At 49.8% G+C, this 16,447-nt stretch overlaps 1 protein-coding gene across 6 annotated transcripts in view; it reads left to right on the plus strand.

Moving 5' to 3' along the window:
- AMPD3 (adenosine monophosphate deaminase 3) overlaps positions 1-16,447 on the plus strand; it is a 56,437-nt gene extending 39,990 nt beyond the window's left edge. For 5 of the 6 annotated variants that reach the window (XM_030829434.1, XM_003254934.3, XM_030829433.1 and 2 more), the window contains 9 exons: positions 2,702-2,896; positions 4,251-4,382; positions 4,922-5,085; positions 6,186-6,312; positions 9,476-9,639; positions 10,861-10,981; positions 12,106-12,279; positions 13,971-14,081; positions 15,131-16,447. In XM_030829434.1, the coding sequence (XP_030685294.1) occupies positions 2,702-2,896; positions 4,251-4,382; positions 4,922-5,085; positions 6,186-6,312; positions 9,476-9,639; positions 10,861-10,981; positions 12,106-12,279; positions 13,971-14,081; positions 15,131-15,307 (1,365 nt within the window). In that variant the 3' untranslated portion in view covers positions 15,308-16,447. The remainder of the gene's footprint in view (positions 1-2,701; positions 2,897-4,250; positions 4,383-4,921; positions 5,086-6,185; positions 6,313-9,475; positions 9,640-10,860; positions 10,982-12,105; positions 12,280-13,970; positions 14,082-15,130) is intronic. The other variant, XR_004033655.1, reaches the window with a different exon arrangement.

Below are 16,447 nucleotides of genomic sequence, written 5' to 3' on the forward strand. Positions count from 1 at the left end.
CTGACCCCCCTGTGGTATGTCATTGGTAAGCCAGAGGACAGGACCAGAAAGCCCAGAATATGCTGAGTCATGCTGAGGTCGTTGTACCAAGCTGTGTCCAGCTGAGCTGAGCCAGGCTGACCTTCTTTTGTGCATCCCACGTGAGCCCAGCCTCATCTCTGAGGAGCCTGGGCTTTGGGGATGTTTCAGTTTTCTGCTTTGCTTTGTTTTCCCAATGTCCAGTGGTCTGTTTTTCCGGTAAGAATGGCAAGATTAATGGCAGGAAGGATGCTGATGAGTGAGTGCTGTGGCTAACGACATGGGCTGGCTGGCATAATGCTCACAGAGGTCCAATGGATCAAATATCTGGTTTGGCATTACTTGGAGATGCTCAGCCAGCCGTAGACAGCATTGCCTGCCCTAAGGTCAGCCGCCTCCTCACCCCAGCCCGGGCTGAGCGCCCAGTCGGCCACAGCAGTAGCTCCAGAGTGTGGTCTAATGGCTGTCAGCAGCCTGGCCTTGAGGCTGCTGTCGTCCTCCCCGGGAGCTCCTGTAGGTCCCTTGGGCTCAGGGAGGGGGAGTCAGTTTACCCACAGTGATGTCAGGCCATCCCTCAGCTTAGCTGGGGCTTCATTTCCTTTGGGCTTGTGGCTGTCCTATGAGTGAAGCACAGTGAAAAGGCAGAGTGGGGATGAGTGGTTGGGGAGATGGGTAGGATCCAGGTAATATTAGCAGAGCCCTCATCCTAAGATTAATGAAGAGGGTTCAGTAACAGAATCAAATTACATTTAAAAAATCCCTTCTAGATTCTGTGTATGGAGAATGAATTGAACCAGAGCACAAGAAAAAGGAACAAGACCAGTTAGGAGGTCACTGTGAATTCAGGCCTGAGAACATGCAGGCTTGAACTCCTGTGGTGGCATTGAGGTTGGAGAATATTGTATGGATTTGACATCCATTTGGAAGGTAGAACTGATGAGACTCACTGTGGGAAGGGAGTAGTAGGAAAGCCAAGGATGACTCCCAGTTTTTCAGCGTGACCAGCTGGATTCAAGACACATCATTTCCTGGGATTCCAGAATCTGGGAGACAATCAGGTTTGGGCTGGGGTCAGAGATGGAGAGTCCACTTTTGGATATATTAAATTTGAACTGCCTTTGGGTTATCCAGATAGAGATGTCAAGAAGGCAGTAGTATGTACAGTTCTGGAGCTTTTGGCTGGTGACAAAAGCTTTTGGGAATTGGTATAAGGAAAATAATTAAATGCACAGAAATGGAACAGATCACCTTTGGAGAGAGTTTATAGTGAGAGGACAAGAGGGCCCAGGACCAGGCATCAAGAAATTCCATTATTAAGAGGTCTGGTAGTGAGGATGAGCTGACTAAGGAGGCTGAAAAGGAGAGGACAGAGATGCAAGGGGTCAGTCTGGTATCACAGGACTTAGCACGATATAGAGGACATGAGAAATCCCATGAGGTGTTTTGAGACCTTGCTGGGCTCCTTCTGCAAAGGTGCCTTCTGCAAAAAACTGCCTTTCCCTGGAATGTGGGGAGAAGTCTAAGCTGACTGTTCGTTTCTGCTTTTTAGGATTTGCTCTAAGATCTCTGGCCTTGGGCCCCACAGCTTGAGTCCATTTGTTGGCTTAGGGTCAGTAGAGCGGCTTCCAGTAGAGTGGCTTCTTCTTGGGACTTGGATGCCCTGGAGTTTGGGTGAGGTGTAACTAGTCAAGGAAGGGTGTGTTTGGAGGGTTGGCCTTTAGTGTCTGTTCTTCTCATTCATTCCTACTTGGAGGTTTGCTTTGGGAATGCTCTGAGGGTTCTGAGAGGGATCAATGGGAAGAGTGGGATTTGATGGGCTCTCAGGGTTATCACTGAAACTGTGAGAACCTGTCACACCTGTTAATTTGTTCATTCATTCATCCATTGGTTCAACTTTGTACTGGGCTCTGGGATAGGTGCTGAAGACTTAGAGGCATCAAACATGGCCCTTGTCCTTGAGGAGCTCCCAGTCTAGTGAAAGAGTAGACACACAAACGTTAGAGTGATCAGGAGGGTCTGCACAACAATGGGATGCCTGTGCCAGGTTATGAGGTTGGGCAAGGGAAAGGGCATTCAGTTGTGCTTGGAAGAACAAGGTTGGCTCCCAAATGGAGGAGGTTGTGGGATATTTCTAGGTGGATGAGATGGTGGAGAGAAAGGAGGGCATTCCAGACAAGAAACACGTGGGCAAAGTGATACAGGAGGGCATTCCAGACTGAAGAAACACGTGGGCAAAGTGACACGTGGGCAAAGTGATACAGTACCTTGGTGTCTTGTGTACCCGTAAGTGGTTTGTCACGGCTGCAGCACAGAATGGGGCAGTGGCAAGGTGAGAGTTAAGGCTTGAAATAAGCCTTGAATCCCAGGCCAAGGTGCTTGGGGTTTATCTTGAGGCCGATGGGCCCATAGATCATTTGTTAACTGGGGAATGGCCTGATCCAATCTGCATTTTAAAAAGATTTCCTGGTGCTGTAAGGAGGTGGAATGCTCAGCAAGGCTGAAAGGGGAGGGATACCAGTTCCGAAGTCTGGAGGAGAAATGGGGGTGGGATCCAGGCACTGGTGGGGCTGCCCCGATGGCCCACGAGGTGCTGGGGTTCTGTGCACATTGAGGGTTGGATGTCTTAACTCTTGTTGCTAGGGGAGGTGGCCTGACTCAGGGCCTGGTGGGCGCTGTGTTCCAGGTGGACACGCACATCCATGCGGCTGCCTGCATGAACCAAAAGCATCTGCTGCGCTTCATCAAGCACACATACCAGACGGAGCCTGACAGGACTGTGGCGGAGAAGCGGGGCCGGAAGATCACCCTGCGGCAGGTGTTTGACAGCCTGCACATGGACCCCTACGACCTCACTGTGGACTCACTGGATGTCCATGCGGTGAGTGAGCTTCTGCTCCAGTGCCGCCAGCAGACGGCAGCCCTGGCTGGGGACTCAGCCCCCTGGAAAGCCACCGTGATTGTGCTTGTGGGGAGGTGCTACAGAAGCAGCTCTTTCTCTTCTATCTGACTGAGAGGTCATGTGGCCTCAGAGAATAACAGGTCTGGGGCAGCCATGGGACAGGGAAAGAGGGTGTGTGGCTTGGGGCCCGACAGGTCTAAGCACTAATCCCACTCCTGCCACTTAGGAGTTTTGTGCCCTTAGGCAACTCATGGAAGCTTTTATTTCCTTGCCTATAAAATGGTGACAGCCATGTGCCTTATTAACTTAAAAAAATATTAAAACACTAAATGATGGTGTAACTGCTATGGAAAACAGTATGGTAGTTCCTAAAAAAGTTAAGTATAGAATTACCTATGCCTCAGCAATTCATTTCTAGGTATATACCCAAAAGAACTGAAAGCAGGAACTTGAACAGATACATACTAATGTTCATAGCAGTTGTATTCATAGCAGCCAACAGATAGAAACAGCCTGTGTTCATCAACAGATGAATGGGTAAACGAAATGCGGTATATCCATACAATGGAATATCATTCAGCCATAAAAGGGAGTAAAGTACTGATACATGCAACAACCATGAATGAACTTTTCAAAAGATTATACTAAATCGAAGCCAGACACAAAAGGACAAATATCATATGATTCCACTGATATAAGGTCCCTAGAATAGGCAAATTCACAGAAACAGAAAGGAGAGTAGAAGTTACCAGGGGCTGGGGAGAGGAAGGTATGGGGAGTTAGTGTTTAGTGGGTATAGAGTTTGTTTGGGATGATAAAAATGTTCTGGAAATGGTTAGTGGTGATGGTTGCACAACAATGTCGATGTACTTAAAGCCACTGGAACTGTACAGTTGAAAATGGTGGAAATGGTAAATGTTGTGTTGTGCATGCTTTATTAGAACAAAAAAAACCTTTGTTAAACAAAACATTGAATGATATAATGTGGAGAAAGTGCTTTACAAAATGTGAGTAGTGATAGGGAATGTTCTATTATTCAATGGTGCAGCCTCTCTGCTCACTAAGTCAGCCATGTCCCGAGCCGAGCTGTGGTAACTTGCAGGTGGGGCCTCTTGCTGTTCCTTCACAGGGGGCCTTGCCAAAGGATCTCAAGCTGACCGAGTGAGGATCCATGGTCCTGGCGCTCAGGAGCTCCTAAGGTTTCATGCAAGAATTGACATAGAAGATGTCTTTCGGTGTGGCCATACAGAAGGCCGCATCGTAAGGTCTAGAGAGGGGAATGTTCATGGTGGCTGCAGAACGATGTGTCAACTGGTGTGGTCTCCTCCCCCAGGGCCGGCAGACATTCCACCGCTTTGACAAGTTCAACTCCAAATACAACCCTGTGGGGGCCAGTGAGCTGCGCGACCTGTATTTGAAAACTGAAAACTATCTGGGAGGAGAGTACTTTGCTCGGATGGTCAAGGTGAGTGAACCCTCAGTCTCTCTAAGGCCTCTCAGGTGCCTGCCAACATCTGCCTTCAGAGAGTGGGGGCCCTGTGTGCCCCTGGCCCCTTTCCCTCCATCTGTCCACCATCAGCTCAGGCAAGCGTGAGGTGCCCAGGCGCCCAGTGCTGTGGCCTGGCTGCCTGCTCCAGGCAGTGCTGCATGTGCCAACTGCCGGGAAGAGGAGGGAAGGGTATCCACCTTGGCAGAGCTCACAGCACCTGGCCTGGCATTCGTGTCTCTGCAGCCTGAACCTGGCTGGGTGCAGATGAGCTCCGTGTGGAGATGCTTCTGCTGTGGCCTGGTTCTGCAGACCCAAGGCCTTCCTCCCCAGAGGGGGCCTCTGCTAAAGTGGAACAAGAGCTTACAGGAGCAGGCAGCCCTGGGGATTTAGATCAGTGCTTCCAGCCTGGGAGCAAGGTGGCTGGGGGAGCTACAGGACCCTGCTGGTGATGGAGAGTGAGAGTCTCCCATGTAGCTGGGATGCACTGGGGCTGACCCAAGCTCTTCTTGTGCCAGGAGGTTGCCCGGGAGCTGGAGGAGAGCAAGTACCAGTACTCAGAGCCACGGCTCTCCATCTACGGCCGCAGTCCTGAGGAGTGGCCCAACCTGGCCCGCTGGTTCATCCAGCACAAGGTCTACTCTCCCAACATGCGCTGGATCATCCAGGTGCCCCGGATCTAGTAAGTGAGGTGGCCCGCTGTCTGCCCTGTGCCCTACAGAGGTGACAGTCTGTCCCTCGTGGGCTGCTGAGTCTGCACTCCTGAGGGGTAGGGCCTGTTCTGGTGCCAGCTTAAGCTTGTCCTTTCCAGGGATTTTTCCATAGAAGGAGTGACGAGCAAAGATGTCTGCATGACACTACAGCTCTTTTTTTTTTTTTTTTTTTTTTTTTTTTTTGAGACAGAGTCTCACTCTGTCACCCAGGCTCTGAGTGCAGTGGCATGATCTCGGCTCACTGCAATCTCCACCTCCCTGGTTCAAGCAATTCTTTGCCTCAGCCTCCTGAGTAGCTGGAATTACAGGCACCCACCACCACATCCAGCCAATTTTTATATTTTTAGTGGAGATGGGGTTTCACCATGTTGGCCAGGCTGGTGTTGAACTCCTGACCTTGTGATCCACCTGCCTCAGCCTCCCAAAATCCTGGGATTACAGGCGTGAGCCACTGCGTCTGGCTGACACTAGAACTCTTGATCTTTGAAAAATATAGACGTGCAAAGGCTTTGGGGGAACTACCACCCCCGCCTTCTTCTCATTGTGGGTTGAGGATGGATTGTCCTTTTGGTGAGCCCCAGGGTATGGGGAGAGCTGTAGTGGTCTACATTGCTGGCCTCTCCCTGGATGTCACTCAGATGGCTGCTGTCCTCTCCAGGCGGCTGGCCAGGGTGGAGCCCATGGCTCCAGGATGGGCTGGGGTATGTGGTTTAGGGAAACAGAGCTGAGTAACAGAATGTTTGGGTCACTGGGAATTTGAGGACTCATATCTCAGCCTCTTGGTCAGCCAGAATGCCACCATCCCATTCCCAGTGGCTTCTGGCTTGAGAAACTGTTCAGATGGGCATGGAGGAGCTTGCAAGGTGTGGAGCTTCCAAACCAAGGCAGAGTATTGCAGACATTGCTGGGAGAGGAGGACAGAGGAGGGATCTGTTTTCAGGTCACATCTGAATTGACTCTGGGTGTTTGATGGGGACACAGGGTGCCTGAGGAAGTGACTGGGGCTGTTCTCTGACAGGGCAGCAGGCTGTTAGATCCACCTGACAAGCGAGTCTTTGCTGTCCCCCAGTGACATATTTAGGTCAAAGAAGCTGCTGCCAAACTTTGGGAAGATGCTGGAGAACATCTTCCTGCCCCTTTTCAAGGCCACTATCAACCCCCAAGATCATCGAGAGCTTCACCTCTTCCTTAAATATGTAAGTGCGGGTGGCGCCCCAGGCAGGGCTCACAGTGGCAGAGGCAGGAATGGATTCGCTGTGAGCCGGGTCAGGTTTGCTCCTGCCCTTCACGATGGTATCTCAGGTCCTGCCACCTGTGTTCCAGGCATGGGGTCACCAGCCCCAAGAAGCTGGATTTCTAAAAAGTCCCCTTCTCTTCAGGGGCAGCTCTGGGAGTCAGAGGGTGTAGGGGGGTGGGGGTGGTGGTCTTGGGGCAGGCCTTTCCCCCAGCAGGGAGGGCAACAGTGGGCAAAGACTGGGAACTCGGTTCCTGCCAGGTGGGGCTGGAAAGGCTGGATCTAGCCCCCAGCAGTACCAAGCAGCAGCCTCAGGTTTTTTTTTTTTTTAGAAATGCGAACACTTCAATTCACCTGCTTTACCTAGCAACAAAGGTCCTCACACTATGTGTGATTAAGTACAAGCCCCTAAAATATATTTCCCTTCCAGATTCAGTTAGTTGTAGGAGAAGGAGAGGAGCAGTCTGGGAGACACTTAACCAGGGAGGGAGGGGGAGGAGGCGGGAGCCGGTCCCTCCCTCTGGATGCCTGGAATCGAGGGTGTATCAGATGGTGATACAGGCCAGTGCCCGGTGATGGATGACTTTCTACAGGGAGAGGCACATGGGGGAGCCTGAGGGCTGGGGCACGAGGGAAGGATTGAGTCTGTGTGCCCAGAAAGTGATTGGACAAGCTGAGGGACATCATCAAAGTTATGTTTTAGACAAACATGTTCTGGCTGTTGTGTGGAGATGGCCCAGAAGAGAAGGTAGCTGGAGGTGGGGGCAGGGGTGAGAGTCAGGGGCCTGCCTGGAGACAGGAGGGGAGCTTGACCCAGCGGAAATAGCTCACACTCGTGTGTGCTTCTGCTTGGCCTGCTCAGACGCCACCACGTGATCTCACCTAAGCCTCACAATTACCCCATTACTATTACCATTTTGTTAACAGTAAGCAGAATTATTATGTGCTTGGTGTGTGTTGGACACGGTGTTAAGTGCTCTCCCTGGATTATCTCATTTAATCCTCACCAAAGCCCTGTGAAGCTGCTAGCTCCAATTGACACACAAGGAAATGAAAACAGATCATAAAGCTAAAAGTGGCAGAGCTGGAATGTGTGTCCTGGCAGGCTGACTCCAGCGGTGTGCCCTGAACCCCTATTCTATGTTGCCTCCCAAGTGAGAATAGTAAGGTGCATAGCATGCATAGCAGCTACCAGCTTGTGTCTCTGAGGTGTGGCAGCACAGGGATCTGCACAAAGTGTGGGGCTTGGCGAGAAGCGGTGGGCGTAGACCTGGCAGGACCTGGAGAGAGACTGCAGGAGGCACTGGGGGTAGTCTAGGATGCCTCCCAGATGCCTGGCTTTGCAGGAGCATGGATGGTGTGCTGTTCGAAGGTTGCTGCCGGCAATGGAGGAAGAGCAGGTGTGGGGAGGAGGAGGAGGAGCAGGAGGAGGAGACAATGTATTTTGCGCCCAAGGCTGTGGGAGATGCAGTGGTGAGGCCCTGCTTCAGCTGGATAGAGCTCCGAAGAGGGGCTGAAATTATCCCCATGCCAGGCCCTAGAAAGTTCCGGTGAAGTATGGAGCTAGTGAGCACAGAGCAGAGCTCAAGATCCTCCCAGGCCCCCCAAACCCGTCTAGGGAGTGCTTAGGGTCATAGCAGGGACCCTGTCATTTCCTTTGACACACAGGGCTCTGTGACACGGAAGATTCTGGCCAAGACCCTCATGCTGCCTTGCTCCTCTGGGCCCTTGCTGCCCCCGTAGGAACAGGAGAGGCCAGCAGACCTGGCTGGGGCCTGGGGCCTGGGCTGGGAGCCCTCCAGTTTGGGCCAGTTGTCGATTAAGGGGGACAGTCTCTTTCTCCCATTTGCTATTCAGAGGCTCCTTTGCAAGGCACTGCCGTGGCCTGGTAGCAAGCCTCCCCTGTGCGCTGAGAGCCCGTACCCTCCATGCATGTGTTCTTGGTTGGGGATGACCTCTGGGATCAGCCAGAAGGCTCCAGTGACTCAGGAGGGGCCCCCCGGGGTCCCAGCCAAGGTAGAACTGCAGTGGAAGGGTGGGGGTTTCCTGAGGCTACTCAGGCCCATCTCAGAGGGCAGCTCCAGTGGGGATCGGAGAGCAGAGCTGCCTCCCAGGAGCCAAGGCTTAGCCCAGCAAGGACCCTCTTATCTGTCTGTGAGGCAGCTGGCTGGTTTCTCCTGGCCACACCTGGACATGCCCTAGAGTATTCTCTACCTACAGCCCCAAAGAGTGCAGACCCAGAGCCCAGAACCTGTTTTTGTTTTTTGTTTTTTTTTAGATGGAGTCTTGCTCTGTCACCCAGGCTGGAGTGCAGTGGTGCAATCTTGGCTCACTGCAACCTCCACCTCCCGGGTTCAAGCGATTCTTCTGCCTTAGCCTCCTGAGTAGCTGGGATTACAGGTGCACGCCACCATGCCCGGCTAATTTTTGTATTTTTTTTTTTTTTACTAGAGATGGGGTTTCACCATGTTGGGCAGGCTGGCCTTGAACTCCTGACCTCGTGATCTGCCCGCCTCCTCCTCCCAAAGTGCTGGGATTACAGGCGTGAGCCACCGTGTCTGGCCAAACCTGGTTTCTTGATCAACTTTCTTAATTGCTTTGGCCCTGGTTTGCTCAACTGTAAAATGGGGCTGGCAGCCAACCCGTCCCTCCTGGGTTGCTCTGAATATGAATTAACTGACGTGAGTGAAGTGCTTTGAGCAGGGCCTGATGCGTGATGTATACTAGGACCCTTCTCCTTCACAGCTTGTCCCTGCTGCTGATGGCAATGGCCACTGCTCCCTGCAGGCTGGCCTCGGCATAGCAGAGGGGCAGGTGGTGGCCATGGCTGCCTTGCCCTTCACCTGGCTTGGCAGTTTCCCCCACTGTCACCACCACCACACAGGGGCTTGGCACTCTCCTGTCTCACCTCCAGAGTACCTATGGAAGCTCTGAAGGGGCAGACCTTGGTGTTGTACCCACTTTTCATCCCTGGGAGGAATATGGCCTCAGCCAGGCCAAGGGGTCCCCAGCTGAGGTGTGAACCTGAGGGTCCCAGACCCCCAGGCCTCTGGCAGCTATGAGCCCTGGGAGGCTGAGCCGAGGCTGAGTCCTGGTCCTGCCTTGAGCTGACCTCTCCTGCCCAGGTGACGGGGTTTGACAGCGTGGATGATGAGTCCAAGCACAGCGACCACATGTTTTCCGACAAGAGCCCGAACCCAGACGTCTGGACCAGTGAGCAGAACCCACCCTACAGCTACTACCTGTACTACATGTATGCCAACATCATGGTGCTCAACAACCTCCGCAGGTGCGTGAGGCCTGCCCTCACACACGCTTGGGTTCATATGTTAGTACACACACGCATGCACACACATGCACACACACATGCATGTGATCCTTGTGTCCATGTGCACCTGAACCAACACGCATGTCCATGTGCCCACATACCTCAAAACACACAGCACTTTCCAGCCTGCTATGTGGGGCATGTCTCCACGTGATCACACACATGCAAACATGCCCACCATAACACACATGCCAGTACAGACATATGTCATGTACAGTATGCAGTGCAGCCACAGTCCACACGTGTCCACACATTTATATGTACATACACCAGGGCACACTCCATATGTGCCTGTACATCCCTGAGATAATGGAAGCATAGGACATGCTATCACACATGCATGTTCACTTACTGCCACACCAACAATGTCCACACGTGCATATTTTCGTTCAGCAAATCACTGCATCTGGCATGCGATAGGCACTGCCCTGGGCACTGGACAAATAACAGGGAACAAGACAGACTAAATCCATGCATGCCTTTACAGGCAGAGGCTCCCACCAGTATGCACACAGACAAGGCACATGTGGCCAGGAGTTAGCTGCCCAGGGCAGCAGGACACTGAGCCATTCCCTTCCCTACAAGTCTTGCATCCCACTTTTCCCTGCTGGGCCCTGGGGCCTCTCTAGCTCAGCCTAAACTGGTGCTAGTTGGTGGGTGTGGAGGTTTTGAATGGGGTCCTGACTGAGAGAAATGGCCTGGCAGGGTGGAGGCAGTCCTGGGCTGAGCTTTTGGAGATGGGGGCTCTGGTTCTGGCTTTGCTACTGACCTGTTCAGTGGCATGGAACATAGACTTCACTCTCCGGGCCTTGGTTTGCCCATTTCCATAACACAGAGGTCAGACTCCGTGGTTTCTCATGGCCTTCCCTGCTCTGGAGTTCTACGAATACGGGACACAAGGCCGGGAGAGGAATTCAGGAGAGTGGCTGGAGGGCACAGCAGAGTCTCTTTCTACTGCAAGGCCCACTCTCTGCCAGTAGAAGTGATGCTTCTTGGTTCTAAGGGGACCCGGGGCCTGGGCCTCTGCATTTTAGGAGTGGTAGTTTCCAGGGTGCACCGGGTCAGCACAGCTGACCGTAGGTGGTCATTCCTTCTGGAGCTGGCCCCGAGCTGAGGCTGCACAGGCCCCAGGCAGAGCCAACTGGGGGGGCCTTCCTGATTCGGAAACCCCTTCTGTTACAGGGAGCGTGGCCTGAGCACGTTCCTGTTCCGGCCGCACTGTGGGGAGGCCGGCTCCATCACCCACCTGGTGTCTGCCTTCCTCACTGCTGACAACATTTCCCACGGGCTGCTCCTCAAGAAGGTAACCAGGCCACTCTCGGGAGCCTGTCCTGAGTGACTGCCCTGCCCTGGGCTCCTGGGAGGCTCAACCAGTGAGGCCAGAAGGCTGGGCCCTCTTCTGGGCTGGGATGTCTGTTCTTATCTTGGTTTTATTTTTAAAAATAATATAATCAAACTCATCACAATTTTGATTTTCCAAAAACTGGAGAAATGGAAAAAAGCCAGCCCTTATGATATTACATTAATAGAAATAGCCATTATTAGCTTTTTAGTATATCTAATTTCCATCTTTTATCCACAGCATAGTTTTAATGTGTTTATTATCATAATGAACACAGAATTTGGTTCCTGCCTTGTCCCTTACTGTTATATGACAAGCATTTTTTGATGCTGCAACATAATATCTATACTCCTCCTTCTAAAGGCTGTTGTTGGATGAAGGGTCTGCCACTTTGTCTGTAATCGACTCAACAAGTCCACACTAGTTGGACACAGAGTCCATCCACCTTTTCACATGTGTACGCTTGAGCTCTGTGCATACAGTCTTCTCCATATTTTGGATCACTTTCCATTGGCACAAAGTTTGATCAAAATGCTCCCTTTCCCTGATCCCAGTGAGGTGTAACCATGGGTCACATTTTTGGGTGGGGTGGGTGCTACAGTAGAAAACCACTCTATCCTGGGCAGGTCCGCCCCTCCCATCCCTTCAGGGATCATCTCCCAGGAGCTGGAGTGTTTATAGTCTCAACCTGGCTGTTTGCAGTCAAAGCAATAAAATAGCTAAAGTGGGGCATCTTCTAGACTGGGTCCATGCCTAGGGGAAAGGAGCTGAAGGTGTAGGCTGGAGTGGGCTGCCCTTCCTGCCCTGAGCCTTGCCTCTGGTTTGGAGCAAGAGTGAGCACTTCCAACAGTGGGTAGAGGCACCAGGGAGGGCTGGCATGCAATGTAGGAATGAGATGAACAGTGGGGAAGGGGAGAGTGGGTCTGAGTGTCCTGGCTTCGAGGAACTCGGGTTGAGGACTTGGGCAGACATGGTTCAGACCCCTGGTTTCCACTGGTGAATGCTTCTTCCCTCCCTTTCTCCCTTCCCTTTTCCCTTCTCTCCTCTCTGGCACTTGTCACATGAGTTCGGTGGTTCTTTTGCAGAGTCCGGTATTGCAGTATCTTTACTACCTTGCTCAGATCCCCATTGCCATGTCTCCTCTTAGCAACAACAGTTTGTTTCTCGAATATTCCAAGAACCCTCTGAGGGAATTCCTGCACAAGGGACTGCATGTTTCTCTTTCCACCGATGACCCCATGCAGTTCCACTACACGAAGGTAAGGACTTTGGGGTGAGGACAGTAGTGCCTCAGTAGGCACCAGTCCTAGCCTGTCCTCCCATTTCAGGAACCTGAGCCCATGGCTCAGTTCTGCTTTTGGGGTGGGGTTGGTGGCCCAGTGAAGGCAGGAAGGAAGCCACTGTTGGGGGAAAATTGTGCCTTCCAGGAGCCCTTTCTTTGGGGTTCTTGAACCCTCAAAGGCACAATTTACTATCTTTGCCTTCCTCTATTTTCTCTTTCTTTGACATTTATGAGCTCTGTGACCTTGGTAAAGTTATTAGATTTCTGGATCAAGCTCCTCTTCATCTGTAAAATGGAGATAAAATTTTCTCTTTCCCTACCCTGTGAGGATTCGTGAAGATAATGAATCAAAGGGTCTAATATAGTGTCTGCATATATTCAAAATGGTTGCTACTTTTTAAATCAATGCTATTATAATTTCTACACTTTGGGTCTCTGGGAAAATAAAAGAGGAAGGTAACAGTGGTGTCATGCATGGGGACTAGCTGCAAGTGTACCCAGCATGTTTTGATGGTGTTGACAAGACCAGCCGTTGCTTAACAAAAACAGAAGCACCAGAGTCTTTTACGACAGAGGTTCTCCAACCTCTTGGTCTCTGCACCCCTTTATACTCTTAAGAACTGAAGCTTTCAAAGACCTGTTGTTTATGTGGGTTATATCTACTGATATTTACCATGTTAGAAATGAGTAAGAAATTTTAAAATATTATCTCATTTAAAAACCATATCAATAAACCAATGAAATTTTACATAATAATAATTTTTTTTCTAAAAAGTAACAGTTTCCCCTGCCTTTGTTTTGCATTTTTAAGCCTCTTTAATGTCTTAATGGAAGTCAGCAGGACTCTCCTAGCCACTTCTGCTTTCAATTTGCTTTTAATCAAAATTTGTAAAAATAGAAATCTTGCCTCATGAAAATACATAATTGGAAAAGACAAGACCTTTCAAAAGGTCTTAGGACCCTCAGGGGTCCTTGATCTGTACTTCGAGAACCATTGCTCTAGGCTACAGAGGCAGTGGGGTGGGGAAGAGGTCACAGAGGGCTTGTGATGAATAGACACTTCACATCCCAGAAGGGAAGCAAAACCACAGCTCAAACCCAGATCATTCTGGGATTACACCATTTTACTGCTTATCCTATGATCACTTCTCATTTTTTTTTTTGATGTTCCATCTCCGCTTTTAGTACTTTACTCATCTATCTATCTATCTACCTATTATCTATCTATCATCTATCTATCTATCTATCTATCTATCATCTATCTATCCATCATCATCTATCTATCTATCTATCTATCGCAAAGTTAAGAAAATAGTGTGTTAAAAAGAAAAGCTAGAGGGCAAGTGCTAAAAGTGGCATGACTAGAGGGCTTGTCACAGGAGAGCAGAGACTGCCATCCCTGATGACTGGCACAGGGCTTCAACATGAGGTCTCAGTGCTGGTCAATGAATAAATGTGGAGGCACGATTTTAGATCTCTCTTTGATAACCCGTGATTTCACAGAAGAAAAGATCTTAGGCTTTGAAGGTGTGATGTTTGATGATCCAGGTGCCATTTAGTGAGGAAAAGTTAAACCCACGGTGTCTGATGTTGTTAGCTTTGGACATGTGTGAACGATTGACATGGATATCCTCCCGTCTAATCCACATGCTTTGGGGGAGGGTCTAGGAAGCTCTTATGGAAGAATATGCCATTGCAGCTCAAGTGTGGAAGCTGAGCACCTGCGACCTGTGTGAGATCGCCAGGAACAGCGTGCTGCAGAGCGGCCTCTCGCATCAGGTATGGAGTGTGACGGTGCTGCCTGTGTCCCTCCTGGGAAGGCTGCCTGCTGTGTGCCAGGAGCCTTCCAGGCACTGGGGATCTGTGATGAACACAGCAGGCAGGGCCTCTGAGACACTCAGGCATGGGGAGAGAAAATGCGGCAGCCTCCTGCGTTTTCTTGGCTGCTTCCTCACGCTTCTCAGATCTCTACGCCTCCTGGGAGAGGCCTTCCCTGATCGCCCATTCTGAAGTAGTCACACACTTGCTATTATTCTCTATCCTCTTAATCTGTTTTTCTCCATACCATTTATTCCTGCTGATATTTAGTTATGTGTTTTTCTGTCTTTCCGTCTAGCATGTAAGCTCCGTGAGGGCAGAGGCTTGTTCAGAATTATATCCCCGGGCCCTAGATAGTCCCTGGCACATAGCAGGCGCTCAATATTTCTTGAATAGATGAACAGTATCTAGACTGAATAAAAATCTAGACTATAGGACTCAGACATCTGTCATTTTTTAAAAAGTCTGACGAGAAGCTGGCACTGAGACCCATGTTCTGATGTACCTTAGGTCCCCTGACACTTCCCCGGGTGATGTCACTGGTTAGGAAAAGGTTGCATTAGGGGCTGTGCTTGTCAGATGATGATGCAGCAGAGTTAAAGCCTTAAGATTCTTTTCATGTGCAGTGTGGTGCCTTGGACTGGTCCTCCCCAGGAACATTGTCCTTGTCAGCTCTCAGGAGGGACTTCTTAATTAGAGTCTTACCTCCTTCCCCTTGCCTTTCCCATCCCCAGTAGCTGCTGCAGACCTTATCTTTCCTCTCTGATCAAGGAAAGCACAGCCAGGAATGAAGGGTTGTCTGAGGATGACTGAGGTTGTCAAGGTGACATCCTTGAGGACACAGAGGCCAGCAGGAATTTTAAGAGTTCTGTGGGGATAAGATGTCCTGACCAAAGATCTGCTTCAGGGGGACTAGTCTGACTTGCTGTGACTGATGTCAAAGCTGCCCACATGGCTATAGAAAGTGAACCAAAGTATATCGTTTCATTTGTATTTCTCTTGGTCCACAGGAAAAGCAAAAGTTTCTGGGACAAAATTATTACAAAGAAGGACCTGAAGGAAACGATATTCGAAAGACAAATGTGGCTCAGATCCGGATGGCATTCCGATATGAGACCTTATGCAATGAGCTCAGCTTCCTGTCTGATGCTATGAAATCAGAAGAGATCACCGCCTTGATCAAATAGGTCCAGCATTTGACATGCATTTTAACTTTTTGGTTCAATTTCAAGTCTGCTGTGGCTAAATAGTGGTCAAGATTCCAAACCAGGACTTTCCTCTGTGAAGAGGATGCCTCTGAAGAAATTTTAAACTGGTGATTTTGGTTGGTTTAATTTTCCAAGTATTTCTCTTGAAACTGCCAGTGCCTGAACTGTTGGGGCCAGGGTTTTCCCTGGTCAGATGCCAAGTAACATGGGGTTTTCTGCCATACTTTTCTCCATTGGCCCAGGTTGGCTAATTGGTAGTTTTTCATTTCAGCCTCTGGATGGCTGGCTGCCTTAAACACAATCAATTTCAAAGTTCCATTTCATAAAGGGGCTACTTTGAAGGAGTTAAGATGGAAGACTTCCTTCTTGACAATTTGTGTTTTTAATGAATTTCTTAAACTGTTTTATTTAGCCCTCCTCCCCCCTTTCTAGTTGGAAGCCAAATGTACTCATGAAAACAGCCACTCCTATTCTGAGTCTTGGTTTCTTCACCTAGAAAGTGAGGCTTTGGACTAGATGAGTGGCTTTCAGGGTGTTCTGTGAATCTCTTCATGAATACTTTAGGGTGGGGGAGGGAAGGGAGTGAGTGATGCTCAGGGGCTGTCAAAGTGACTCTGCGTTCATCAGTTTTACACTGGGGCTGCTACATAATATTTTCATTTGAATGAAGAACTTTTAAAAGCACAGGACTAGATGATCTCTGTTCCTTTTGGCTCTAATATGCTACAACTGTAGGCCAACTATCACTTTACCAATTAAGAGGCCAGATAAGTGAAATTTAACTTAAGGTCACACAGCTAATAAGTAATAGGCCTACAACTGGATTTCCTTATTCCAAATCTTGTCTTTTCCCCACTATTCCATTAGACCCCACAAATGTTAGGGGTGTGTGTGTGTGTGTGTGTGTGTTTTAATCACTGTAACTGGGCGCATTTTTTTTAAGGCAAAATTTCTCCCTTATCTACTATGATGACTTCAGAAGATACAATGGTCCCAGGGGCCAGGTAGAAAGCATTTTTAAAGACCAATCTGAATTAAGCTTTATCAGTGTACTCTTTATCTGTGTTACTAGTGCCTGGTATGTAGTAGGTGCTCAATAAATGAATATTGAATAACTAA

The sequence above is a fragment of the Nomascus leucogenys genome, chromosome 15 (genome assembly GCF_006542625.1).
Source record: "Nomascus leucogenys isolate Asia chromosome 15, Asia_NLE_v1, whole genome shotgun sequence".
Classification (NCBI taxonomy): domain Eukaryota; kingdom Metazoa; phylum Chordata; class Mammalia; order Primates; family Hylobatidae; genus Nomascus; species Nomascus leucogenys.